The sequence below is a fragment of the Scophthalmus maximus genome, chromosome 5 (genome assembly GCF_022379125.1).
Source record: "Scophthalmus maximus strain ysfricsl-2021 chromosome 5, ASM2237912v1, whole genome shotgun sequence".
NCBI classification, from domain to species: domain Eukaryota; kingdom Metazoa; phylum Chordata; class Actinopteri; order Pleuronectiformes; family Scophthalmidae; genus Scophthalmus; species Scophthalmus maximus.
The window spans coordinates 5,938,923-5,966,215 of record NC_061519.1 but is presented as its reverse complement, the minus strand read 5'-3'; the positions used below and the strand labels follow the sequence as shown (position 1 = coordinate 5,966,215).

At 45.6% G+C, this 27,293-nt stretch overlaps 1 protein-coding gene across 15 annotated transcripts; it reads right to left on the bottom strand.

Moving 5' to 3' along the window:
- Positions 1 to 45: 45 nt before the first annotated feature.
- Positions 46 to 26,634, bottom strand: depdc5 (DEP domain containing 5, GATOR1 subcomplex subunit). Of its 15 annotated transcripts, none has more exons than XR_007030743.1 (47): positions 25,824 to 25,853; positions 25,594 to 25,714; positions 25,375 to 25,508; positions 24,573 to 24,639; positions 24,395 to 24,482; positions 24,253 to 24,299; positions 23,649 to 23,734; positions 23,486 to 23,569; positions 23,346 to 23,395; positions 21,625 to 21,694; positions 20,975 to 21,053; positions 20,290 to 20,351; positions 20,131 to 20,200; positions 19,990 to 20,062; positions 19,279 to 19,382; positions 19,120 to 19,194; positions 18,577 to 18,711; positions 18,432 to 18,493; positions 18,280 to 18,353; positions 18,102 to 18,171; positions 17,978 to 18,014; positions 17,772 to 17,892; positions 17,469 to 17,692; positions 17,156 to 17,356; positions 16,520 to 16,655; positions 16,337 to 16,428; positions 15,629 to 15,682; positions 14,556 to 14,739; positions 13,754 to 13,914; positions 13,104 to 13,224; positions 12,676 to 12,843; positions 12,266 to 12,488; positions 11,309 to 11,445; positions 11,121 to 11,220; positions 10,812 to 10,874; positions 7,609 to 7,706; positions 7,416 to 7,496; positions 6,517 to 6,649; positions 5,934 to 6,033; positions 5,322 to 5,561; positions 3,673 to 3,842; positions 2,281 to 2,452; positions 2,118 to 2,178; positions 1,875 to 1,957; positions 1,426 to 1,792; positions 1,224 to 1,280; positions 46 to 1,106 (listed from the first exon to the last, which is right to left on the bottom strand). XR_007030743.1 is itself a non-coding variant. In XM_035634361.2 (45 exons), the coding sequence occupies exons 4-45, from the start codon at positions 24,628 to 24,630 to the stop codon at positions 1,497 to 1,499; spliced, it is 4,743 nt and encodes a 1,580-aa protein (XP_035490254.2). In that variant the 5' UTR covers positions 24,631 to 24,639; positions 25,375 to 25,508; positions 25,594 to 25,714; positions 25,824 to 25,876; the 3' UTR covers positions 1,307 to 1,496. The 15 variants fall into 15 exon arrangements, 12 of the variants coding, with proteins under 12 accessions (XP_035490254.2, XP_047187860.1, XP_047187863.1 ...); XR_007030744.1 differs by having other exon boundaries at positions 46 to 676; XR_007030742.1 differs by having other exon boundaries at positions 46 to 1,280.
- Between the last annotated feature and the right edge of the window lie 659 nt (positions 26,635 to 27,293).

Sequence of the window (27,293 nt, the reverse complement as noted above, 5' to 3'; positions counted from 1 at the left end):
TGATTTACAGCTTCAAGCAGAGGAAGAGGGTTTGATGGAGACTGATCCATGAGGAAACTTCTTTTCTTTATTGAACTGTCGAAGGTGCTCACATCATGTCGCATCATCAAGCCCGTTAGAGCTGCAACTGACGCTTATTGTCATCATCGATTCATCTGTCCATTATTTTCTCCACAATGTCGTTAAACAGTGAAAACTGTCAATCGTGTTCCCAAACCCTCAATGTGATGTTCTGTTTTGTCCACACACCAAAGATATTCAGTTTACTGTCACAGAGGAGCAAAGAAACTAGAACATATTCACATGGAAGGAGCTGATATCAGAGAATTTAAACTTTTTTTTTTAAACTACTTTCTTAATACTACCGATTAATCGATTATCAAAATAGTTGGCGATTAATTTAGTAGTCGATTACTAATTAATTAACTGTTGCAGCTCTCAAACACTTATTTTATAGTTTGACTTCATCGTCATGATTTTCACATGTAACTCAAGAGGATCCAGGTCGATGCTTCATCTCGTCACTGATACAGAACTTAGTTGTGTGTAATTTGGCTCTTTAGTCTGTTGTGTCTTCTTCACCTCTTTCATGTCGCGACGTTGGCATTACAGAATGAACTGGACACTGGCCAGGATCGTCCAGTCGGAATCGTCATCACATTATTCAGCGACAGGTCTGACACGACATGACACGCATCACATAAATGTGTGTGTGTGACAATGAAGCAAGAGGAAGTGGATAACTGGTTCCTCACAAACAGAAGTTTCCTGTTTAACTGGTCGCGCTCACGATATGTAAATTACTTTGCACACCTAAAAGTACCGAACGCATTATCATAAATGTTTTTATATCTATATAATCCTCAGGTCATATCTTCAGCCCTGTAGGTTGCAGAGAAAAAAATGCACTTTTGAACTGACTTTGTTGAGATCTTCATAATCTTGACCTTAGATAGGAAATACACACACGCTGCGGAGCCCGGGGAGGTGATGTGGACGTTTTTTTAATGTTTCGCTTAGGGGTTCTTTACCGGGTCACTTAATAAATGGTGCACGTGACATCCTGACGCACACGTCCCCGTCCCGTCAGTGTTTCAGTCCACAGCCTAGTTGGTTCAGATCCATATTAGTGAGGAACTGGAATGCCGATGGGAAGGGGGCGTGCACCTCAGTAATCCCACCAAATTTATTTAAGTGTGTGTGAATGTCCCCTCCGTACTCACGTGTAGTTCAGTGAAGAGGCTGATGCTCGGTGGACGAGGAGACTGTTAATAAACCACCTAGTGACATAGTGAAAGATAAAAAGTAAAATAAAGTGTTTTTTTATTTGATCAACTCAGGAGGTTAAAGGGAAGTATAAAGCTTTATACACAACTTTCATTTGACATAATTAAATTAGCTGATATGATCTGTTATATTGCTGACATTCTCCACCGTGTCAATCACCAGCTCCGCTCATGAATACTGGTGAGAGGTTCGTTAAAGAGCAGTCGAAGTCAGGGAGCGCTGGCGTTCATCTTCTCCTGGCAGCCGTCCCACAGGTGGAGGAGCCGGTTGTCCTTGTTGCTGCAGAAGTCGGTGAAGTCTCGGAGCAGGCGGTCGGCCAGCCGCTCGTCTCCCAGCACGCCCGTCCGCCACGCTTTGGTCAGCATGGTGTTGTAGGCCCAGTAGTAACCGACCCGCTCCTCGCTGCCAAACGGCCCGTGGCTGTTGGAGGTGGTGGAGTTCCTGCGCCGCCGCTGCCCACTCGAGTACTTCCTCTTGGAGTACGGCAGCTGCAGGAACACGGCGCCTGGCGGAAACAAGTGGGATTTACATGTGACTGAGTCTAGTGAACCAAAGTCGTCATCGTGTGAATTGATAATGTGACGAACCGGTCACGTGGATGTACTGGGGCTTGTTCTCAGAGGGGAAGTTGAACGCAGAAGCAGAAAACTTGTCGTGCACGAAGCCGAACCTGGAAGAAAAGAGCAACATTGACCTGTTTGTCTGAGAGGATAACAGAGTCAAATTATTCTTTCAGTGACAATGATACCTCGACCCAAAATAAACAATGTGCGTCGTTCCTGAGAGGGGAAGCACAGATATCATATCAGAGAGAGGAGAAGAACATGGACCTGTACAGTATGGCTTCTTGAAAGAGCTGCATCCGGTCCCAGTATGTCTCTGGTTCAAAACCTGTTGGAGAAGTGAAACACACTGATGTTGAACTACTACACACACACACACACACACACACACATGCGCAACCACAGCATCGAGCCAGCGGGCCTGCCGTACCTTCGAACAGGTTGTCGCTGCCGCTCTTCAGCAGACACTGGATGTTGAGAGGGATGAAGAGCTGGGCCCTCAGCGGGTCTCCGTACAGGTAGGACGTCAGGGCGAAAGGAACCTCCAGCACCGGAACCAACAGGAAGCCACACGAGGCGGCTTTCCTGTGCCACCCTTGAACCTGACACGGGACAGAGAGGGAGACCTCAGGAGGACGAGCTTCTTCACAACCGCAATCATCACCATATATATATATATATATATATATATATATATATATATACGATAGACATTGGAATGTCAAACCCTTGCCATTATACAGAATGACAGACAGTTAGTGTTTCACACCTGAGAGTTAAAGAAATACACAAGAAAATTCAAAATGAAAGGTTTGCATTTTCAATAGCGCACTCATTTATTAATGGTTGACATCAAACCATCTCTCATGCGTCTGTTACATCCTCTCAGCTTTCACAGCTTTTAGTTTGTAGAAAATAGCCTCAGCAAATCCCTTAGCGTCCTTATCAGCGAGCATTTTGCTTTAATATGCATATTTCAAGGTTTTCTTTTTCAAAACAATTGCTCAGGCCTTTTTCTACAAACTAACATCTGTGAAAGCTGTGAGAGGATGTCACAGACACATGAGAGGTGGTTTAATTTTTATTATTAGTTTTTTTGTTTGTTTAATTTTTTTAAACAATTTTAAGGTGTGAAATACTAAATTTCTGTCATTCTGTTTAATGGCAGTGGTTTGACATTCCTATGTTTAAAAACAAAAAAGCTATTGAAGATTGAAATGGGTCGTCCCTGACAACGCCTATAGTGACATGCGCACTGGACAGACATTCAATGCCTGGCGCTCTCCACTGCGTCGTCATCTTTAGTGATTTGGATTTGGATCAAATCTGTGAAACATCTTCCTGAAGGAGCTCTCCAACACATCTCAGAACTGGGACAGATCGAGGTTTAAACGTGGAGCTGATCAAGAGAACCGCCGCTACAACTGACAAATGTCAAATATGAAAATGTCTTCACCCCTGGCGGATTTCACCACTATCAACTTGCTGAAAGCCCGTTCTCCCCCAGAAACAAACAAAAAAACTTTGAATTCCAGACTACCCAGGCCCCTTTTTCCCCCCAGTGCAGGCCAGTGGTTACAGCTGTAATAACAAATAATAAAAGACATTTTGTATAATGTGGTTTGCACTGATCATTGAACTTGTTTTGGGGAGAAAAAAAATTACAGTTTGCATACGTACAAAATAACATAATAAAATATCCCTCTCTGCAAATGATACAATTGAATTGTTTAACTACGCATGTGGCTATCTACTATTTCAATTCTATGACTCTGTTGGGTTGTTGTTAGTCTCTGAGAGGAGAATCTCTCCAGGACGTTACCATCTCGAAGAGCACCGCAGCAGTGACGGCCATCCAGTGCAGCTTGATCTCAAAGGCGGCGTTGAGGGAGAAGTTCCCGTGGTAGTAACAGCTGCACCACTCGGTGCGGTCGCTGCGGTTGTTGACGTCCACATCCAGGGTGACTGTCTTCTGCTCCGGGACGGTGGCGGCTGCAGGACAGAGGGACGGAGGAAGCAAAGGAAGGAGAGGTGGAAGGCATGATGGAGGAGATGGAAGGAGACGCCGTCTGACACTGAGTCCGATATTCATTCATCCTCTCAACCGCTTCAACAACACACACGACTCATCTCAAGTATTCTATAGTTCAGGTTCGACATGTACGTCTCTCTCTGTGTACATGTACGTTTTCAACAAAGTGGACTTTTATTACTTATTGTTGTATTAACTATTCATCTTTCAACTGTAATGCCGGTCAATCTAAGCATAATGTCAGAGATCCTCATCAACTATTAGCTATCTCACAGATTAAAAAAACAACAAGATATATATATATATATATATACATATAATCTGAGTCCCTTGAAAATAAAAATTATTATTATTATTATTATTATTATTATTATTATTATTGGGGGAAATTCACACAGCTTTTTCATCCAGTGTCTCCATCTACCGGATGACATTTCCCTTCACGACGTCCATTCTAACAGCATCACTATTTGTTCAAACGGAGGTTTCCTGAGAAGATCAATAACAATAATAAGAACACATGAGCTGAGGAAGCAGTCGGCGTCTGATGAGTCAGCATCTGCGTCAGAGCTGCAGCCGTCAGACGAAGCAGGTGGAGGAGGAGAACATGGAGCCGAAGCAGGAGGTGGAGGAGGCGAGCGGAGAGCGCGAGGACGTCGCACACCACAGCACCACTGACACCACGGCACCACTGACCCACAGCCACCGACACCACGGCATGCACACCGGCTGCTGCTGCTGCTCCTGACCACACAGCGAGCTCTGATTGGACGGTGGAGGTGGGAACGTTTTGACGTGGCCACGATTGACAGTGCAACTACGACTACAGACACTCTGCATGCTGCACACGCACGTGGAGACAGATCTACAGTCCACTGTCATCAGAGCTGAGTCCAGTATCAGAGTCACACCACAGGAAAGACCAGGTGTTACGTGAGTGGAACGTGAGGCTCATTGTTCCTGGTCTGAACTGAAATCATTGTATTTGTTACGAGCTCGGAGGGACTCGAGCTGCTGACAGATCAGATTAGTAGAAGAACTTAGGATCTGTTTTCTTTCTTCATATTTACATTTAGATTGGCCTCCATCAGGGAAATGTGACTGACCCAATCAACAGAAACACACGACACTATGTCATCGCCCGAAGGAAAATATTTACTCTTGACTCTTGTTCTCCTTATTTCAGCGGGATACTCACTTCCTGTCTCAGCAGGAAGGACTCAGGATCCCCACTGCACTACTGTCTGGCGAAAAGTGAACACTGAAACAGTGAGCCTCAGGTGGATGGGAGGTGGAGATGAAAGCGTGAGAGCGCACTCAGCAGCAGAATACAGACACACTCGCTGCTCTGTGACACGTGAGTACTGGACCCAGACTCTGTGAAGTGGACTTGAGTCTGATCTGCACCGGACGAGGGAGGAGGTGTGGGCTGGGTGTACCTAGCAGTGCGGCAGCCTGGCTGCGTCCTCCAAAGCTGCGGCTGAAGGAGCTGTGCCTACTTGCGTAGGAGGCCGGCCGGCTGGGCAGCCAGGGCAGGAGGAAGGCCGGCAGGTCGCAGGGTCGACGCTCCTCCAACACAAAGGCCACTTCGAACCACTTCCTCTGGAACAGGGCGAAGTCCTCCAGGGCGGCAGCGGACCAACCTCCAGGGGCTGCAGGGGGGGGCGGGGCGGTCGGAGCTGCAGCAGACAGAATGTCATCAGGTATTGATTATAGATACATACTAGACCATGTGTGGAGTTTGTCAAAACTGAAAATATACATTGGACAGTGTGTAGTAGTAGAACTCAAACTGAGATAACGTTGATTCATCCGATCACATAAATAGATTTTCATGACCAATTTTGATTATTACAAGTTAAATTTAAAAACCCACACCAGCTGCCTGGCTGGGATCTTTCCACTGGTTGAGCAGTTATCGCTGTGCGGATCAGTGATGTGACTGGACAGGAGTGAATTTAGTGATCGCCACACCGCCTTTGATTCATATTGGTCTTTTTGTGCTGCTGCAGGTAATTGAGCCATAACAGCAGGTTCATCAATCCACTGACCATCCTTCTCTCCCACGATCCTGTAGAAGTAGAAACCGTAGACGAAGGTGCGCATCGCGTCTCCAGAAGCGTGGGCCACCAAACCTTCATCCAGCATTTTCTACACACAGACAGACAGACAGAGACAGTTTACTGTACGCAATACACCCCCTTCAAGTTCAACACAGTAAGGTTAACACACACACACACACACACACACACACACACACACACACACACACACACACACACACACACACACACACACACACACACACACACACACACACACACACAGTATTTGTAACATTTCACAAATCTTTGTAGAATGATCTACAGTTGCAAATGTATTAAAAAGGAATAGGTGACGTGTCACATAGACTCTGTACTTCCTTCAGCGTGGGAGACTGACGATGTGAACAACAAACCTCACCACAAGTTGGTTTTCCTCACAGATACTGTAAATATGGCTAAGCGCTCTGATCATCTGAGGCGTTCAGAGTTCAGAAATGAATCTCTTCTGTTCGTAAGTTTGAATGAACATGATGAGATAATCGTTTCAGAGCTAACTTCCTAGATCTCATGACATGACCGAGGCTCCTACCTGCATCACATCCACAGCCATCCCTGGTATAGCCACGCCCTCCACATTATTGACCAGCCAATGAACGACCTCAGCACTTATGAAGCAGTTCAGTGGCAGACCTTTCTGTTCTGGGAGCAGCTGCACACCGGTCCTATAGTACCAAGCAGAGACACACCGTTGTATGAAAGACACCTGGGACCCCTCAGGAGGATGGAGCAGGGCTGGGGATAGGGACGTCTAGACCCCACCTCAGGTAAGTGGGCAACAAATGGATGGATTGTCTTATATTGTAGAGGACAAAGTGCCACGACCGGGTGTCAGATGCAGTTTGGTCAGAACGGGACAGATGGTCATCCATCATGACACCCAGGTGTCTCGCAGCCTCAGCTGGGGTGATAGACCAAAAGGCAAATTGAGATGGAGGGTTTGATTTGCCAGGGTGATATAATGGAGAATGGTGCGACGCGAAACTCGCACATCTCTCTCTCTCTCCCCCCCTTTCACACTCTCCGTGTTTTATGAATAAATGCTGAAAATGCCCAAAAGAAATATAAGTCAGCATTAGGGGAGGTGAACTGAAGGGGGATATGTCTGAAGTGCAGAGACCATGAAGGATGGGCACAGTTGGGTGTCATCAGTTTACCAGTGCTGAGAGAAGCCATGCAAGCAAATATTTGGACCCCAGGAGTCGGTGTACATTGTAAAGAGAAGGGGACCCAGTACGAAGCCCATGGAATGGTAAAGGAACATGGAACACCCACTGTGGTAGGATTTAATCCATGAGACACTGACTGACACAAACTGCGGGGTGTCAGGCGTCAAATCGGTCAAAGAATATTTCAGTGTGAAGATGTGAAGACCGACACAACTGGCTGCTCATACAACATGTCACAGACAGAGGCAACTGCAGATCTCACGTGGGATGTTTGATGGCTTCCAGGATCTCCAGGAGTGTTGAGGAGGAGGACAGAGAGAGGGCTCCCGCTGCCGACTGGCCACTGGGGACAGATCACACACAAGTGGACAATCATCAAGTTACCAGCTATTCTCACCGGGGACACACTGCAGCACGACGTGTTTTGTTCCGTGTTACACACGGCGAATGTTTACCTGGTGTCAGTGCTGCTGGCTGCGGTTTCTCCTGCAGGGGGCACTGGTGCTCCAGCTGTCACTCCTTTATCTGCAGCCTCACCAGCTTCAGCAGGCAACTACGCGATCAGAACACTTCACTGATGAGCCCTTCAACTTTTCATGTTTCTAGGATTTCCCCTCTCACTTATACATCTAGTGGCATCCTGTCAATCAAACTGTTTGATTTGTCAGACATTATGTCACAGGTTGGCTTCGCACAGCCCAATGGAGGTGAATGGATTCATGTTTGTTCTGCTTTATTTTTTTTATTATCAACAACATTATTAGCTCTTACACTAATTCAAGGACCTACTGGTATGACCCTCTCAAAAAGACTGACGGCTACATAATAGTATAAATGTACTTCTTAAATGCTGTGAGCAGTGATGGAGAGGTGTTCAGATACATAAAGTCCCTCTCCACTCAAAAAAGTGTTCCTGTCCTCTAACAGGAGCTTGTATCTGGTGTTACCACATTCCTCTCCTGGAGGAAGAGATTTCTGTTTCACCAGATTTGGCACATCACAAATACAGAAAACCAATCGCTGTCCAATATGCAAATGTGAGGCAAAGAAGTTGCCGGCAGACAGTTAGCGTCATCATTAGCAATTAGCATCCACGAGAGGACGGCAGGTGTGTCAGCAGACAGTTAGCGTTAGCATCATGAGAGGATGGCAGGTGTGTCAGCAGAAAGTTAGCATTAGCAGTTAGCATCTACGCCAGGACGGCAGATGTGTCACAAGTTAGCGTTAGCGTTTGCAGTTGGTGAAAGTTCTTCATCTTGTTGCGCACATTCTTCCAGCCGTCAACCTAGCGCGAGCAGCTGTGGTGGGCGGGGCCTGTCTTATTTGCAATTCCTCAATGAGGGAGAGAGAGTGGATGGTTTCAGACACATTTCAGAGGGTTTTTAAAACTTTTTGGGGGGGGTAAACAACAAAACTTAATATTAGGCATAGCAGATTATTTCTTTATACTTTAAAACGTGACTGGAGGGGATCTTTAATTTTGGGTAATAAAACACTAGGATGTTCAATACAGAACAATCCTGCATTCAAATAATACTTGAGTAAAAGCACAAAACTAACAGATTTTGACTGTTGAAGCTGTTTATGGTAGATGGTTACTTATTCAAGTATTTGAATAAATGTATTTAGGGTCAATTCTGACACAAACATAATTGCATTCACCTTCATTGTGTTGGGGTGGAGGCAGTAATGTCATGTATAGATGCCACCAGAGGGAAGTGAGACTATACTTTAATCTAACAGCCTAATATCATGCAGGGAAACACGAGTGAGTGATACAGTGCGTGTTAGTCACCTCACCATGTGTGGGATTCAGATTACAGGGTTTCTACAGGGTTCGCCCAGTTAAATGTAAAACTACCACGCAATTTAATACCTGGTCACGATCAGACCAGCCAAAGAAGGTTTTCCAGTGCTTCCTTATGATGAGTAACAATAATTATTGACTTTGCCCTCTGTTTCTGTTTGGATCAGCCTGTGCCCTGTCTGATGGTCAGGGGTCAGCAGATCGACCCCCAGGACCAGTGCTCCTGCCTCATTCGGCCACTGGTGCTGCTGTCGCCCTGACAAACTGTTTGAGAGAGAACTTTAGTTTTGGTCCTTTGTTTTGGGGGTTGGTTGATCTGGCTAGTTTAGAGGAAACTTTTGTATTTCTGTGTTCCTCATTTTCTTCTGTTTTTTGCACAGCTAGGGAGCTGAGCATTGTTTTCCTGTTTTGACCCTGTAGTTCAATATAACTGTTTCTTTTCTAGCCAGTGTGGGGTCTTTCCTGTGATTTTGTTTCATTTCTCTGTTAATCATTTATCTGACAATAAATGGCATTTATTGTTGCACTTAATTGTTTCACAACTGTTTCTTGCCACTTTAGTTTAATTTGACAAAGGTTTGGATAAACTATGTCACATTACTTCCTGTGTTCCCCTACACATCAAAAAAGGGTCGTAACAAGAACACTTCCCCTTTATGACATCAACAGTGATCATGTTTGCTACAGGTCTGAGGGTGCTGACACATTCCTAATTTGTATGTAATGAACAGTCTGCTGCAGCACAACTACGGGTCTCCGTATCAAAAACAGTCATTAATCCAAGGGGCTGATCTGTGTGTTTGTCTGATAACCTAAGATCCAGAAGACTGATGTCTAAAATCCTTAGACCTTTTCTCCCACTGTGATGTCACAGTTGGACTCTTTTGGGGGTAACCTTGCCTGCAATCTGAGAATCTCCACTTCTCTTGTGAAGGGGCGGGACATTTCCTAGACATTTTGAAAGCGGTTTACCAATCACAACAGACTGGGCCAGCTGTCAATCAGAGCAGCCTGGGGTTCATCGGGAGGCGGGGCTAAAAGAAATCCAGGTGTTTCAGACAGAGGGTGAAAAGAGGAGCTGTAGGAATGGGCGGTACGAGAACACTGATGCCTTTTCTGAACATTAGAGCATTTATACCTTTTCAAGTGGTCACACAAATTAAAAGTGTGAACCTGAATATGAGCAAAATATGTCACTGGATAAAAATTGTCATTTCTTCAGGCAAACAAGCAAAACGCTAGGGCAAAGATATTATACGCATCTGGTTATAATCGCAGAATTGTTTAAAACATTTGGTATAATGCAACTAAAGAACCCAACAACAAATGTAAAAGGTCCAGTTGTTTTTAGACATTTTGGCTTTAGACTTTTAAAACGATACCCTGTTTTAGACTCACTGTCAATATTTCTATGCTATTTTAAACGCCTTTTCTTTTATATTGGCTCCACGAGGGCAGATTTCAAGAGTTTTAGTCACTGGTTCTATAAGCTTTTAACAGTTAACGAACATCTTGAGAGACATTATGGATTACAGGTGATCCTGGTGTTACACCCGACCGGCACACACACACTAGAGCACAAGTACACACTCAATTCAAGTGGAGCACTGCAAGTCAGATGTGACAGAGGCAGGTAGGTCCTGCACAGCATGCTCATGCAGTAATGCAGAGTAGAGGTGCGACACAAGAGAGAACACACACACACACACACACACACACACACACACACACACACACACACACACACACACACACACACACACACACACACACACACACACACACACACACACACACACACACACACACACACACACAGCTTCAGCGATGCCCAGCGACCTCATGACTGACCTGAGAGTGATAGATGTAGGAGGAGCGTGGGCTACGTATAAAATCCAAAATAAAGGCGGCGTCCTGTCAGCATACACAAAGAACATAGCCCAGGATCAAACACCCAGAGCCCAGGAACAGAACAGAGGCATGGGGAAACATGAAAGGAGAAAAACAACAGCAAAAGCCCCACAGTGAAGCACCAGCAAAGAAGAATCACTGCACCACAGAACCTGCAGCTGATAACAATAAATTCTGTTGTGCCTGCAGAAGCTGAATGGCGGAAGCAGGCAGCCCATTCTGATCCACAAGCACAGAACAGAGCCTCACCTTGCGGGGGCTGTCCACATATGTGGGAGCCGTGGCTGTGACGGTTGTGGGGTCGCTGACAGCTGCTGGGGGCTTCGTCTGCTGCTGCTCCTCCAGTGTCCTGACCGGAAGCAGAAAGAACACAGTGAAGCCGGGGATTCACACTCCTGATGCCAACATGGTGGCCTGCGGTCCTGGGAGACGCTCACTTCTGATTCTGCTCCATCTCCAGCAGGGCGGACAGAGCCGACGTGCCCTTCTTGCCTTGTTGGGGAGGCACAGGCTCGGAGGGGAAGGGGGAGAGAGGACTGGTGACCTGCAGTCCTTTCATCGGCGTGCCCTTTGGCTTTGGGAGAATATGAGAAAAACATGGGAAATGTCCAATTCAGTGTCCAAACACAAATGTCAAGACTCAACATCCCATTTCAAATGTCAAACAATTGTCTACAGGTTGATCTCCACACCACAGAAACAAGTTTTACTTGTATTTTCATGTTATATCAAGTGGTTGCCTGACTTCAGCTTCACCAATTTTCCCATTACATCCAGGAGACTTCAAACATCTTGATTTGTCCCATCACCAATCAAAAACCAAAATACGTAAAAAAAAAACATCCTCATAATTTACAAACTTGAAGAAGTGCACAGCACAGTTAATATCTGAAAACAGCGGTGGTAGGGAAAGTAAGGGCCATCCTCCATTAAAGTCAGAGTATTAATAACGTACATTCAAAACTGTACTGAAGTATTATTAGCATAATGTACTTAGTATATGAAAATAATTCATTTTGCAAAGTAGCTCCTGTTAGTGTTTTTGTTAGCGGTGTTTGAATGTTGTCAATGTTCGGGGCAGAGCCAATTTTCCTTTTTTAAATTTAACTTATACAATTATATATTTTATAATTAGTTACTATAGCAGTCAGTAGTAAAGTACAAATAGTGGATCACGTGTATAAAGACATATTCTTAATGGATTTAATTTAAAATGTACTGGATGATATTTTTCCACTACTTCTTTCACCTCGGAGTTCAATTTAAAACAATGCAAGTGACAATTTTAAGATGAAAATGTATATACTGTATGAACATTCATTTCAGGTCCATAACAATATTAAGATATGCATAAAAGGGGGGCCATGTCAGTTCAAAGAGTGAGGAGGTCTCACTCTGATGATCCTGTCGGAGCGGTGGCGTCGCCGGATGCGGTTGAGACCCTCCAGGAAGCGGACAAAGCCGTCCAGCAGCACCCAGTCCCCGCTGCTCCCCAGCCCGGCGCCTGCCCCCTCCCCATACACGTCCCAGTGGCCTTCGCCGTCCGCCACCCGCCGAGCCCCTCCAGCCGGCAACAGCAGGAAGCGAGTCCTCCAGAACTTCAGCGAGTCGATCAAGCTGAGGAGGGAGGAGGAACAGAGAGCCCTTTGTTTGACTTAGATGCTCAATGCTTTTCTAGGATTATTTAAAAAGAAAAAACTAAATTCCAACATATATTATTCAGTTTATAAAGGATCATAGATCCAGAATCTCAATGAACTAAATAACAGTAAAAAAGTGTGTGTGTGTGTGTGTGTGTGTATACCTGAAGTCCTCGGAGCCAGCAGAGCAGATGTACTGGTCCAGGTAGTTCCACTTGTATTCCTCCAGCCTCTCGTGGCCAAACTCCACCCAGCAGGACACAAACTGAGCGTCGGAGTGTGGTGGACACAGGCTGTAGCTGTACTGGATCTGAGCCGACTCATAAGGATACCTACAACACACACACACACACACACACATTTATCTGTGTCTATATTGTTTGACACTACAGATAAACACGACATTGTGTCGTTCTTAGTAGGCCGGAATATGCAAAAAATTTTGAACAGAGTTTTTTTGAGGGGAGGGACATGACCGAAGAAAGAGCGTCTCCAGGATTCTTTACATCATGTTAAGAGATCTTGGTGACCACCTGGGATAATGTGTGGACATGTGTGTGTGTGTTTGTAAGACGGCGTCAGGTGCTCTCACTTTGGCAGGTAACGTGTAACAGTGATTATTTTGTCTTTGAGACAGACTTTGTGGAAGGTGCGGCCCATACTGAGCCAGTAGATGGTCTCCTCCTCCTCGGCCCGACGCAGAGACACCAGACCTGTAAACACGGGGTCATGTCAGAGAGACACTCAGACCACTTACATGACTCAAAGGAGCCAGAACAAGTTAGTACAAGTTCAACTCAACTCTTTTTATAGTTCATTTTATTGTTAAGAATTAACAATAAGTACCATCTGGGTAAAAGTACTAACTCTGTAGATGTCCCTGTGATCGATATATTTAGACTGATTGAGTACTTGATATTCAGTCAGGTAGTATAATCCAGTGGGTTCACAAGATAAGTCCACGATTAATGTGGTAGTAAAGAACAGTAAACTAAACTTACTTTGTTAAACTTGTCTCAAATCTTTACTTTTTTGTGAAAGAATCGTGAAACGACTGGAGCTGAACCAAACACTCTGTTCCTCCTATAAGTTAACAGGGGAACTGGGTCTTTTGTGGAAATGCAAAATTGCATATTCACACAAATTGACAAATCTTAATACGTAAACCTAAATAAACCATTCACACTCACACTCTTAGCTAGTGCAGGATGGTGTGTAAAGAAACGCTGCTGGGGAAGTTACCTCTGGAGTAAAGGGGGCTGCTGCCAAGAGGCGTGGCCACGGCGGGCCGCGGCTTCCTGTTGTTGGGCTGGACGATGATCTGGTAGCCCTGCATCAACCTCTGACAGATGAACTCCTCGAACACTTGAGACGCACTCAACACTGGAGCCTCATCCTCTCGCCTGAGGGAGACAATGTTGTCTAAACGTTGGTCAAGGGAACAAATAAATCGTTCATCTCATGCTAATGTTATTTTCCAGCTTCCAGAAACTGGTGGTTACATTTTCTGTCATTTTTGAGAATATTAACAATAAATAGAAATTACTTTTTGTCCCAAAATAATGCAGTGAATATAACGCTGCTGATTTCAGCTGTGAGTAGCACCTACAGTCTTCTGTTCAGACAGTCAACAGACTGGTTTTGAATCTTTTAAGTAGCCAACTCACAATAGTGGTCCAGCATTTACAAAGTGATACAGTACTGAGTGGAGTCTAGCTGTCGTTATATCTTCTCAGCTAACGGTAAGCCGAAGAGACCTTGACCGAACCGAAGGCTCGTTTGCCGCCTATCTAGCCGGTGAATGTTTACGGTAAAACATTGAGGTTAGTCACACGTGGTGGCCAGGGGGTCCCTTAGTGCCGGCCCTGTAGGACAGACTATACCGTATGTCCCAGGAGGCAAAGCTCTCTCCACCACTTACTGCTGCTCTGAAGAAAATAATTTGCTTACCTTGAGTATGTGCATTTCAAAAAAAGCTATTGAATACGTGGGATAGTTGTGATCGACTCCAGACAGTGTTATTAGAAGACAGGGTGCGGTCTACCTGTCCAGGTCGCTGTGCGGCAGCAGGTCGTAGCAGCCCTCGGTGTAGTCGTTCTGCAGCGCCTGCCGGTCTGGGAAGTAGTCGGTGGTGAGGGGCAGGCAGGCCGGCGTGGTCAGAGACTTCCAGTCCACCCCCACCGTGCAGCAGAAGCTGGGCACTGTCGGGGGTGCAGACAGCAGCAGGGCTTCAGGAGCACCCACACCATGCATACGAACACGCAAAAAATCCCCACAGCAAAGACAAATGCATGTACCAAGGAGTGGAGCGGTACATGTGTGTGTGGGGGGGAGAGGGCAGGGAAGTGATGAGAAAAGAATAGAGTAGAAAGGATGGAGACGTGAGGATGGAGGGGAGTGAAGATGAAGATACAAACATGAGAGTAGAAGAGAGGGGAAGAAAAAAACAAGTCAAGTGTTATTTTTACTGGCCTCATCTCCCTGCTGATGATTCCTGAAGTGCCTGCGGTTGTGGAGCAGTGATCAAACATGCAGATTGTGGCTCTGTGATCAGCATCACGCAGAAGAAAGTGGAAAATCTGTCCTGAGCTCAACAGAGGTGTGAACTGCAAAGTGACTCGAAGCAGAGATATCACATCATGCCAACATTCAGACTGTGACAACAAAATATTGTGTGGAAGAGAAATATGTGTTCGACAGCAGTGACAGTCCCATCGAGTGAAACACACGCCACGCCCAGCGCCATGCAGGAGACACACACTCGAGGTGTGGGGAAATTATGAGGTCAATTAAAAAGGGGGTAATATTTTATCAGAAGAATTAAGGAGGAGGCCCAGAGGAAGAGAGAGAAGAGACAGAGGGGGAAGAGGAGGGTAACCCAAAACCACACGACCTGTAGGAGCTGCTTCTACCTGCGGCCCCTGGAGACACACCCACTGGAGACCCTGCCTGCTCAAGCTCAATAAGCCCTCACAGGTTGAAGACACCTCTGAAGGTTTATTTACATCATGCATCTTATTCCTTCAGCCCGATCACGAGGTACGGCTACATGACAATGTGTGACACCTATCGATCAACGTGTCTTTGGGTTTTCTCGTAAGGGCAACGTGGACTCACTTGGATCGACACTGACGAGGGAAAAGTCTTCACAAGAGGAGCCGTGGTGAGTTCCTGAACAGAGATCAGGTGGAAAGACAGAGCAGCACAGTAACACTTTTCAGAACAGTTATCTAGGGATGCACCCAAATGAAAACTGTTGGCCGAACCCGAAAAGAATGAAGCGCTTGGCTAAACCCAACACGTTTTGTTTTTTTTACAGTTTTTCACCATTGCATGAATCAAATGGCCTCAAAGTGCTTTTTACTTGTTTGCAAATGATTTTCAAGGAAAAAGAATCAATTACAAAAGTACAATTTATAAATATTTATATAACTATTCCAGCAGACGTTATACCAACAAAGCACAATATAACTTAAAAGAAATAAATTAGAACAAAATAAAATAACATACTCCTATTTGCGCAGGCAGATCAGAAGCTATGCTCACAAACTGCAGACATGATGTTGTGCGCACCACGTTCCGCGCTGGCATCTTTTAAATGGCGTCATTAAAAACATGGTTTGTTAAAAAAGATTAGGTCGAACACCGAAAGTATGTTTTTTTTTCTATTTTCCACCAAACAATTTCGGCGGCCGAACATCCGGTGCATCCCTACAATTATTATTTAAATTTTTTATAAATCGTTTGGGCGATGCACTGTAATAAAAGTCATTCATTCCTAGGAACCAACCAGCGAGTTGAAATGATTGGGAATATGAATATCACCACTGTTGTTGCTCCCTGGACTTCCAGTGAACTCGTCTGTCCCTCCACCAAAGTACAGGCCGTGCTCTCCTGCCTGCCGAGAGCTTGTCCGCCTTTAGTGAAGAAAGGAACAAGTTTTCATGTTAGCGTCTGCGCTGCGAGCGGACGATGTTCACTCCCCGTGGTGCAGGAGGCGCGAGTCACCTTCCAGTGGCTTCGTGATAAGCCAGCTCCAGCAGCTCGGCGGAGGTGTGGGCAGGATCCCTCTGCTGGCTGCCCTGCAGCTCGGCCATGTTCTGTCTGGTCTGGTGATGGATCTGGATGGCCTCTCCGGATGGACCTGCACACCGACAGTGACACAGACAGGCAGCAGCTCGGACAGAGCACTTCTCCACACATGACTGCGTGGGTCCAGCTACACTGGACTAGAAAAACCATAGAATGTAAATAGAGATGGTTGCCATGACAGCTCCCCAAAAGTGAAAACCAAATCATCTAGATCGCCCCCTGGTGGCTGGCTGCAGCCAAAGTACATGTTAAATACATTTCTCTCAGAGATGGTTCTGTCATTTGAGGTAGCTATTATCAAATTGATGTATGCTCAAGTGTTCATTTTGGTTATTTGATGCTATAATGTCAATGTAACTTGGCGGAGGTAATCTGCCATCAACTAGAAACATTTCTCCTAATTTTTTGGGGGGGAATGGGTAGAATGACAACGATGAGGAAGATATGAGGCCATCCTTACACATTTGGATCCATAGTAATAAACAAACAAGTGGTCTAAATATCCTCCATCTCCCTGTTTGCATACATCCTCAGGAGACCCCGTTTCCTCACCGACAGGGAAGGTGTGCATCCAGCGCCGGCGGTTGGAGGTGAGCTTCATGGGCATCCTGGACGGTGTGAAAGGGTTTATCAGCGCTCTCTGCGGGGTGTAACCTCCCGGACGGATGTGCAGCGTCGACTCAGCACTTCCCACCGTGAACCTGCCCGGGGCACTGGACTCCCGCTGAGAGTCCATCATCTTCTCCAACAACTCTGAACAACCGGACAACAACACAACCAGACTGGGATTGAGGAAGGGAAAAGACGGAGCTCATGGTATCACATCAACTCTGCCGTGATCGGTAACTGCAGGGCAACAGGTTACCTCTGGTGCTTGTGTATCCCAGAGAGCTGCTGACTTCATATTGGGCCGGAGGCATGCGGGGTATCAACAGCATGTTGGACACTGGACCCAGACTATCATCAGACGCCAGGCTGCGCTGTTCCTCCGGAGCCCCCGCACGTACGGGAGGGGACGCCCCTACGCCTGCGCCGACGTCCACCGAGCCCCAGCTCTTCCTTCCACTCACCTCTTTGTCCCGGGCCATCCTGAATGACACACATTCACTGCTGTTCAACGGGGCTGAAAAGTCTCTCCCCTGAGTCTAATGGAGCAGAATCTAGATACCTGAAGTTGGTGCTCCTCTGAATTCGCGAAGGGCCAGGAAGTCTGAACACCTGAGCGTCGTAGGCGTCGTAGTCCACCTGTATGGGCAAGCTGTTGTCAGAGTCCTTTGGAGCGCAGAGGGCTGTGAGAGGAGGAAGGTCGCAGTCACTATCTCACTCGTACGTCAAGAGAATCACATGTCAGAGAGAGAAACAGTCACAACTCACTGTGGTCTTTGCTGCTCCTGAATTTTTCTGCATGAATCTAGAAGTAATTGTCAACGTAATGAGATAAAAACATGCAAGATCATTTCTGTTTGAACTTTTGGACTGCAGCAGAACGTGAAGGTACCTTTCGACCGGCCAGTTTGATTCGAGGGGTGAAGGAGCTGCAAGAGTTCAGACTTTTGGAGGTGTAGAAGCTGTGGGCATGAAGGACAGTGATGCAAACAGGATATGGATCAGCTGATCACACCGTTGTATCAAATGTATGTCTGTGTTTATTCCCGTAGTGCATTGTGTGGTCTTGCCTGTGGTTGATCCAGTGAGGCAGGTTGTAGTCGTCTCCCACGCAGGAGTCTCCAGACGTCGTCCTGTTGTGCAGCTACAGAGAAAATGGCCAACTGCGTCAGTAATAAGCAGGCACAGCAAACGTCCCGATGCAGACGTGTGGAGACGTTACCTTGAACAACGGCACTGCGTGTAACGGCTGCTCCCCCATGCACACCAAGTCTACCCCGATACCTGAAGAAAGAGAAGTCTGTGTCACCGGCGTCGTGCACATTCGTACTACGATCCTTTGATTCTGTTCCTATCATCACACTCACCGTTGTCAATCATTCTCTGTTTGGTGAGAATCATCAGCAGACGGTCCACCTCGAACACCCCTACCCCGGGTGTGATGACCACGGACATCTGCCCCGTGCGGTCAAAGTTTCGGTTGATGTAGTGTTTGTCAAATACTGTGGGAGAAATAGTCGGTTGTAACAATTCTTCCTGTTCATACGGAACATACATAACTTTCCATCTTAGTGTCAACCCACTGCTAAAATACACAGAGGAAATTTCTGATTTACAATTCTGTAAAACCCAGGTGACTTGATGAATTCAAGAGTATTCATGCAGAATACTCAGTTAAGATTTACTTTTGAATACAGTTGACTTTTTGCTTCTATCAAATACTAACAGTATTAGTAGCAGCCCTATCATGTATCACAGTCTGTCTCACCTAGTCAATCGCTTTAGAAAGGGATGTGTTAAAAAACATAATGTATATTATATATACATATACGCATACGCTAACTTTGGTGTTGACCAAGCTTTACAGAATCAGATATCTGAACACACCTCTATGGGACGACAGTACGTACCGTTGAAGGAGAGGTTGATGGCCTCCAGGTAGTTCCCCTGAGCAGCAGTCGAGTTGTAACCCACAGGAAAACCATCTGGCACCAGAGTGAAAAAACACGAGGTTTCAGCTGCAACAGACACTGATACTCAGACACGGGCTGCACTCATCACTACTGTACCTGCTTCTTTCAGTCGCACCAGGACGGGATACTGGATGAACAGCTTCTTGATAGTGACCAGTAGAGACGTCCACTCGTCCCGCCTCTCGTTCTGAGCCACGACCCTGATCACAAGACAGCTACGAGTCACGAAACCGCCACCGACGTCCACTCAGGGACTCCGTTTTGTGCAAGCTGCGATACACTGTGTTCCGTCGCCTTTCTATTAGAACCAGCAGTAACCTTTTCAAACTTTGTGCAACAGTAGCTCTTCTGTGATATCTGACGACACGGCTCTCCTCCGCTCCCCAGCTATAATCAAATATTCACTTAATACCAAATATCTCCCACCCACTGACAGGAGTCATTGTAACCAGATAATCAATGTTAGAAAATATTCCCTTCCCCTGTCAGTGGTCCTAATGTTATGGCTGATCGGTGTATGCACTGATATAAAAATTGCTATTTTACAGACAATGCAGAAAAGATTATTTTTGTATTTTATGTTTGTGTAAATTTAAGTTCTATATCTTTGTTTGCATTTTGTTTTTAGTTAGAGTTATTCATAATAAAGTTTAGGGATAAACTGTTCAATATTTAGCCTCAATTCCATTTCTGTCATAAGGGTTTGATAACGACATCAGGAATCATTAGCTATTTGTTGTTTTATATGTTGGCTCATATATCAGAATCTGTGATATCGGTATTGACCCCCAGATATTTTATGCTGACCTGTAGAAGTCTTCGTAGAAACGCCCCTCGTGGTCCTGCCTGATGGAGCCTCTCAGAATCTCAGGAAACTCATCTGAGGAAAAACTCCGGTGAAGAAACGTCCCCACATCATCTGTGTCACTGCTCATTGTGGTGACTCACCTATCACTTTAGCGTTGTAGAACGTGCGTGAGAACAGCACAACGGTCACCTCGTGACTGCAGTTCTTCTCCTGCGTTAACATTCAACATGGCTTTGTTATTCGTCATGAATCGTTGATTCAGGTAACAGCTTTGAGAGTTCAAAAGAAAAATCACAAACCTTCCACTTGGCAAAAAGGTCAGACAGGAAACCATTCACAGCCTTCTCAAAGTAGAGATCACCTAAGACAAGACACATTCAAATAAGACCTTCTCCTCCAGAGCTACAGGTCAACATGAGAAATATAAAAATTCAGACGAGGGATGCACCCAATGTTCGGCCACAGAAATACCCAATAAGGGAAAAGACAGAATCACTTTTACCGTACAATGTTTTTAATGTAGCGATCAAAAAACTGACAGCGTGGAATGCGGAACGTGTCGGAAGTTTGGAAGCATTGAAAATGTCAGAGACTGACACAAAAATAATTAAGTATTATATTTCATTTGGTTATAATTTATTTATTTTAAGTCATATTGGGCTTTGCTGGTATAAAAAAATAAATAATATATTGAATTTATAAAGCGCTTTTCAGTTACCCAAAGCGCTCATACAAAACAAGACAAAAAAAACAGAAAAGTTCAATGTTATATAAATATTTATAAATTGTACTTTTGTGCATGGTAAAAAGCACATTTAGGCTCTTTCATTTATGCAATGGTGAAAGAAATTGGCTAAATAAATTTTAAAAAACGTGTATTCGGCCATCGGCCAAGTGTTTCATTATTTTTCCGTTCCGGCCAACAGTATTCATTTGGGTGCATCCCTGATTCAGACAACACCGGCTCAGAAAGGTCCAACTAACCATAGATGTCAAAGTCCCACATCTCGCAGCTCATCTGGATGAAGATGTAGACCATTGCAGATGTGGATCTGAAGACCACCTGAGTCATAAGATCACATGAAAGACTCAAACTCATGACAGTGACTTTCTGATCGGAGGTTTGTGGAGCTCCCTGCTCACTTCATCCATTTGCCAGATATTCAAACATACATTACGTACAAACAGATTATTCATTGATTATCAAATTAGTGGATTTACTTTCTTTTGATCTACTCATCCACCATCCAATCCCTGACTGTTACCGGCTTGTTGAATGTGAGGATTTGCTGTTTCTTTATGCTTTATCATCAGGCTTAAATGTCTTGCTGACCTTTTACTTTAACACATTTGTGTTGTAGTATGAAGTTGGGGTCAGATGAGGGTCAGATTATTATTGTAATTTGACTAGGGATTACTAGTTACTAGAATCGCTTACTGCCCCTTTGTCCCTAACTGTGTCTGATATATAACAGCTCTGTGTGAAAGGGTCAGAAGGGCTTTGGATGCTCCATGAGACTGGAAGAGCGATATATAACTTAACTTCCAACTTCCTGTAGTATGAACAAAGCCGGATCAACGCATTTTGAAAGCTCAGTATTGATGATCAGCATCTGCCTTCCAAACACACGTACCCTGGTGTCTTCACTGATGTACCCACAGGTCACTTTCTCTCCCTTCACCCAGAGTTCACTGGCCTGGGCTCTGGACAATCAGAAACAAAAGACGCACGTCACATACATACAGAGAACAGGTCAAAGGGAGGGTTGAGATGAAACACCCATCTGTGGAAATGTCCACTCTCTCAGTTCGTTTGTTTGTTTGTTTGTTTGTTTGCTTTCATGAAACTTGGAGGAAGGATGGAACAAGGGGAAAGAAGAACCCGTTGAATTGAAGCGTGGATCCCGACAACGGGCAGGATCCAGGAATGTTTGATCACTTTCTTTAACAGTGGGAGATGTGTAGCCTTTTGTGACACTTTCACAAAATTTACCAGAGAATAATTTATGGATCTTGGTGAAAGAAATCAGGAACATTCAGGGAACTGATATCTGTGAGAGTGAGCAATGTGGGGCGACTTGATTGAATTTGAGGAGAGAAATGTGCTTTACTGTGCCCTTCTAGCTCTTCAAATGTTTTTTAAACATCTTTTTTTCTGTGAATTTCTGCCCCCTGACCTTTTCACAGGGGTGACCAGAGGGGCGACAGAAAACCTCAGGGTGGCACACCAAACCCCAAAAAGTCATTACTGAATTTCAGGAATTCTATTTTGTCGTTGTAGTTTATTTTGAAGTTTTGGATTTTGTTCCAAAACAGACTGTAAATCTTTTTTCTGTTACCTTAGTAATTAAATGCTCATTTTTCCCTCTAACCTTCACTATTATAAAAATATATACTTAATTGATTTTAATGGATAGTACCTATTATAAAAGATATTTGACTTAATGTAACATATCAGATAAAAGCAGAATTGACCATAGTTCTGCTGCTCTTGTATACATCAAATACAAGCTGCTGGGTTTGCTGCATTTGTTTTTATTTATTATTCTACTGAGACCTAACTATACTATTTAACTATTATAGAAATATACTTTATTGATTTAAATGAATAGTACCTAATGTAAAATATCAGATAGAAGCATTTTACCACCATGTAGCATATTATGCATACGTTAATGCAATCTGCCTGGGGGGCCACTGGGGGGCCAGTCATTTTAATGGGAGGGGCCTATTTGCAGCCACTCAACATCAGTGTCAATCGTGCATTTAAGGTGGCGCTCCGTGTCAGTGGGAGGCTTGGATGACTAGTGGGGAGAAATCCTTCACTAAAACGGGCCGCATGCGAAGAGCAACTTATGGTCAAGTCTGCCAGTGGGTCCTGACAGCGGGGAGCATTATAAAATCCACTATCATCAACGGGTTTCGAAAGGCTGGACTGCTGCGTGTTGAAGAGGGCAGCATGAGCTCAGCGGGGAATTTGCCTCCGGATGAAAGTGACCAGAGCAACATTGAAAACGATCCAACATCAGATGAAGCAATTCTGAGGCTATTCAACTCCGACACCGAAGGAGAGGACTTCAGTGGTTTCAGTGCGCAGGAGGAGGAAGATAGTGACCAATGATTTTCTTGGTAGGCTACTATTTACCGCTAATTTTTTATTTTTGTTACAAGCCGTGTTTCGTTAAAGCCTGTGTAAAGTTTATTTGTTTCAATGTACCGGTAGGCACCTGCGGCTTATAGACATGTGCGGCTTATTTATGTTCAAAATAAAAAAAAAATTTAATTCAGTGGGTGCGGCTTATATTCAGGTGCGCTCAGGAAATTACGGTACGTATGACACGTGTGTGTAAAGTACCTGATTCCAGCAAACTCCACTTTCTGTGTGACGTACGCACACGTGGTCACCTGGAATAAAGATGGAAACAGTTATGCTCCTCATGTTACGTAACACATTATTACCCACAGACATACATATTCACGTTCACATTGCCCGACCAGATTCTTCTTTAGCCTCCACATGTCTCCTCGGCCGATGTACTGGTCCTTGAACGTCAGCTCCAGCAGGTCCAGCGTTACGTCCTGCGAAGACACGACCATGCGAGAGTCTGTTCACAGTGACGGACGTGTGGCGGAGCTGCGGTTCTCAGAGTGAACGTACCTTTGGGTCCACGATGCTCACGATCACATCCTGGTATGCTCGCAGTTTGAAGGCTTGTGCTACGGCCTGGTCCACACTGATTGTCTCTGAGGAGGGAATGAACATCCGCCACGAGGAAGTGAACAGGAGAGGCAAACTTTACATTTTCTACTTGATACAACATCACGACAAGTTCATGTGTATTAGTCCAGTCACTGACAACAGCACACTATGATTTAATGCATCAAGTACAGAAACAAAGTCTAAAGATAAAAAGTGTGCATCTCTATCCACCAAAGAACACTGAACATTACATGTGTCACAAACTCAGGATGAGTTGCTGGGCTGTTGTATGTGACCACAACTGCAACTCACAATCATATTCTTTGTTTTATCATCATGATTATTTTCTCAAGGGGGGGGGGGCTGCAGACATCAGCCAAAGGTGATGTCTGCAGATTGCTTGTATAATCAAAAACCAAAGTTGTTCCAGTTCAGGACTGTTCCTCTTCACACAAAACAAAGAAAACAAATCCCATCATTCAATGACCCATTCTCACAGTTTCTGATCTGATTCTTCTTCGACTATCACTGGCCTGCCGTCACACGGTGTCTGATCCTTTACCTTTCTGTAGATCTTCTTTCAGGCTCTTCACCTGCAGCAGCAGAGGACTGGGAATTTCAGAGCAGACGAAGAGCAGATTATCAGTTCAGCGGTGGAAACTGGTAAGTGGTGATGTTGGAGTGAACACATGGTGCGAGCTCACCTGTACTCATCTGTGGGGTGTGCGATCTCGATGATGTCCCCGAGACTGACCTGAGGGAAAACCTTTGGGTTGACAACCAACTCGTCATCTGCTCAGCGGAGAAGAAGAAATCCTCGTAAAAAAAAATATTTCAAAAGAAAAGACTGGAATTCTTTAAATTGCAAAAATTCCCACTCACCGCTGCCGCCGAAACCTTTCTTGTGCAGCACGAGCTTGTACGACCTGTTGGTCTTCATGGTCCCGTCCTGAGGGGCAGAGTCGTTTGTGACGGGACGTTCGAAAATGACCAATTGTCACCAAGTCCTACAATTATGGACGTTATCTTACACATGAAGTACCGCAAAGCCTTTTCCTTATAACGGGAAAACGATTAATGTAAGATAACGTACATAATTGTGGGGTTACGGTGGAGCTGCAACAGTTAATCGATTAGTGACCGACTAGTAAATTAATAGCTAATTATTTTGATAATCGATTAATCGGTTCGAAAAAAAAGTCAGAACTCTCTGATTTCAGCTTCTTAACTGTGAATATGTTCTGGTTCCTTTGCTCCTCTGTGACAGTAAACTGAATACCTCTCGTCTGTGGACAAAAGTCCACATCATCTTGTGGTTTGGACATTTGATGACATGTTATGGACCAAACAACTAAACGATTGATCGAGAGGATGATCCACAGATGAACCGACGATATGAATAATCGTCAGCTGCAGCTCTAGATTTCGGGTCTCGTTTCTTTCATAGGTGTGAGTGTTGATTACGAAGCATGTCTGAGAGGAACGTGGGGATTATTGATCGCTGCTGTAGCACGTTCAGTGACGTTGAAGCCTTTTCACGTGACGAGACATGTCCCCTCTCGTACTGGAATCAGTCGATGCGCACTGTACAGCCGGGCCTGTCACGAGATCTACTTTTTGTTGCGATGGACAATATGATCGTCATTCGAAGACCATTTTTTGATACAGAGTGGTGTGAGCTCACAGTTCAGGAGTATTGGTCGATGCATGGCGAGTCGTCCTACACGATGTGTGCCGCTGCTGCTGAGAGAAATGTGATCCAGAGTTTACATTTGTGTTCCGGCCTCAGACACAACAAGCAATCTGGAGACACGGTGCCTTTAGGAAAATAGGAAGAAATCCATATAGTCTGACATTTTATAGACCAAATCAGTAACTGACGAATCACACGACGAGAACTTACTGAGACTCACTGGACACTAGATACGTTCGCTCTCATGTCAACAAAGACAACGGCTGTTATGGAGCTCAATGAAGGTGATGGGGGACGTCCGGACCGAGCTTGTGTCGTGACGCTTGTCAAACTGCTGGAATCAGAAACATCATCAGGCGGACGGACCGTCGGCGAGTCCACGAGTGAGAAGACACCTGTCGGTGAAGCAGAGGACAGAACCCTGAACCCTGAACACTGACCTGGACCTGGACCTGGAGCTGGACCTGGAGCTGGAGCTGGAGCTGGACCTGGGAGCTGGAGCTGGACCTGAACCAGTACCTGGAGCTGGAGCTGGAGCTGGACCAGGACCAGTACCTGGACCAGTACCTGGAGCTGGACCTGGAGCTGGAGCTGGAGCTGGAGCTGGACCTGAACCAGTACCTGGAGCTGGAGCTGGAGCTGGACCAGGACCAGGACCAGTACCTGGAGCTGGAGCTGGAGCTGGAGCTGGACCAGTACCTGGAGCTGGAGCTGGACCTGGACCTGGAGCTGGACCAGTACCTGGAGCTGGAGCTGGAGCTGGACCAGTACCTGGAGCTGGAGCTGGAGCTGGACCAGTACCTGGAGCTGGACCAGTACCTGGAGCTGGAGCTGGACCTGGACCAGTACCTGGACCAGTACCAGTACCTGGACCTGGAGCTGGAGCTGGAGCTGGACCAGTACCTGGAGCTGGAGCTGGAGCTGGAGCTGGACCAGTACCTGGAGCTGGAGCTGGACCTGGAGCTGGCCTCTCCTCAGCAGCTCAGCCTGCCATGGGACGCTAACGGTCCTGAGCCTAGCATGTGGCTACTTCGACTTCACAACTTCCTGCTGCGGAACCGAATGGAGCGACACTTGGCGAACGCCGGCCACGCGAACACGTGCTCGGATAGACGATCGCACGCAGACCAGTGAAGTATGTCCCAACTCCCGCGGTGTGCGCGTTGACCATAGATTTACTAACAATACAGGTACTAACGCTCTGGCACACTGATGCTACTTCCGCCAAAACATGGGAACAGGCGATGTGATTGGTTCGCGTCCGTCCAGAGAGCACGTCGGCGAGGCGAGAGCGCTCACTCCGCTCGTTTCCGGCTTCGTTTCTTCTCGAAGTTGAAACTTTTGACCCAGTACTCCCACAAATCGCCCCAAATTACACTCGAAGCGATATACACGTGTCCACACATTACACACATACACACTATAGACAGCCTGTTCTGACCCTATAAATGAAATATATGCAACAACAGTGGCGGACTCAAGCTGTTTGAGGGGTCGGGGCGAAAAAAATAAATAGGGCACCTACTGCACGACATGGGGCCCCACCATCGAGCAAAAAGCTATAATGCATCATGTATGATGAAATAGTCCTGTTACTTGGAAGATCCTCTTCGTGCGTTTTTCATCAGAAAGGAACCTGTAGGGAACCTTAAAGGGATAGTTCAGTGATTTCGAAGGGGGGTTGTACTTATGCATTGTTAATATGTTGTCCTGATGGAGACGGTGATCAGCGATGTCATTTGACGGAGTTTGGAAGTAGAAGTGGAAGTAGCGAAAGTCTTTTTTTTCAAGCATACTTCGACTATGTATTACTGTGCCAACTCGCGCCGCTGCAGAGAATCAGCTGTTGGACTCAGAGCTACCGCGGCGAGTTGGCCCAATAATACCTGGCCGAAGTACGCTTGAAAAAA

Bases quoted from the DNA above. Each gene is read 5' to 3' on its own strand.
- depdc5 (XM_035634361.2), bottom strand. From the start codon at position 24,630: ATGAAGACCAACAGGTCGTACAAGCTCGTGCTGCACAAGAAAGGTTTC. The intron at 23,735-24,252 runs GTAAAGGATCAG...TTCCCTCCTCAG, and splicing joins GAAAGAAGATCTACAGAAAG to AGACAATCAGTGTGGACCAG. The intron at 14,740-15,628 runs GTGAGTCCACGT...GTGCTCCTGAAG, and splicing joins CCTCGTCAGTGTCGATCCAA to CCCTGCTGCTGTCTGCACCC.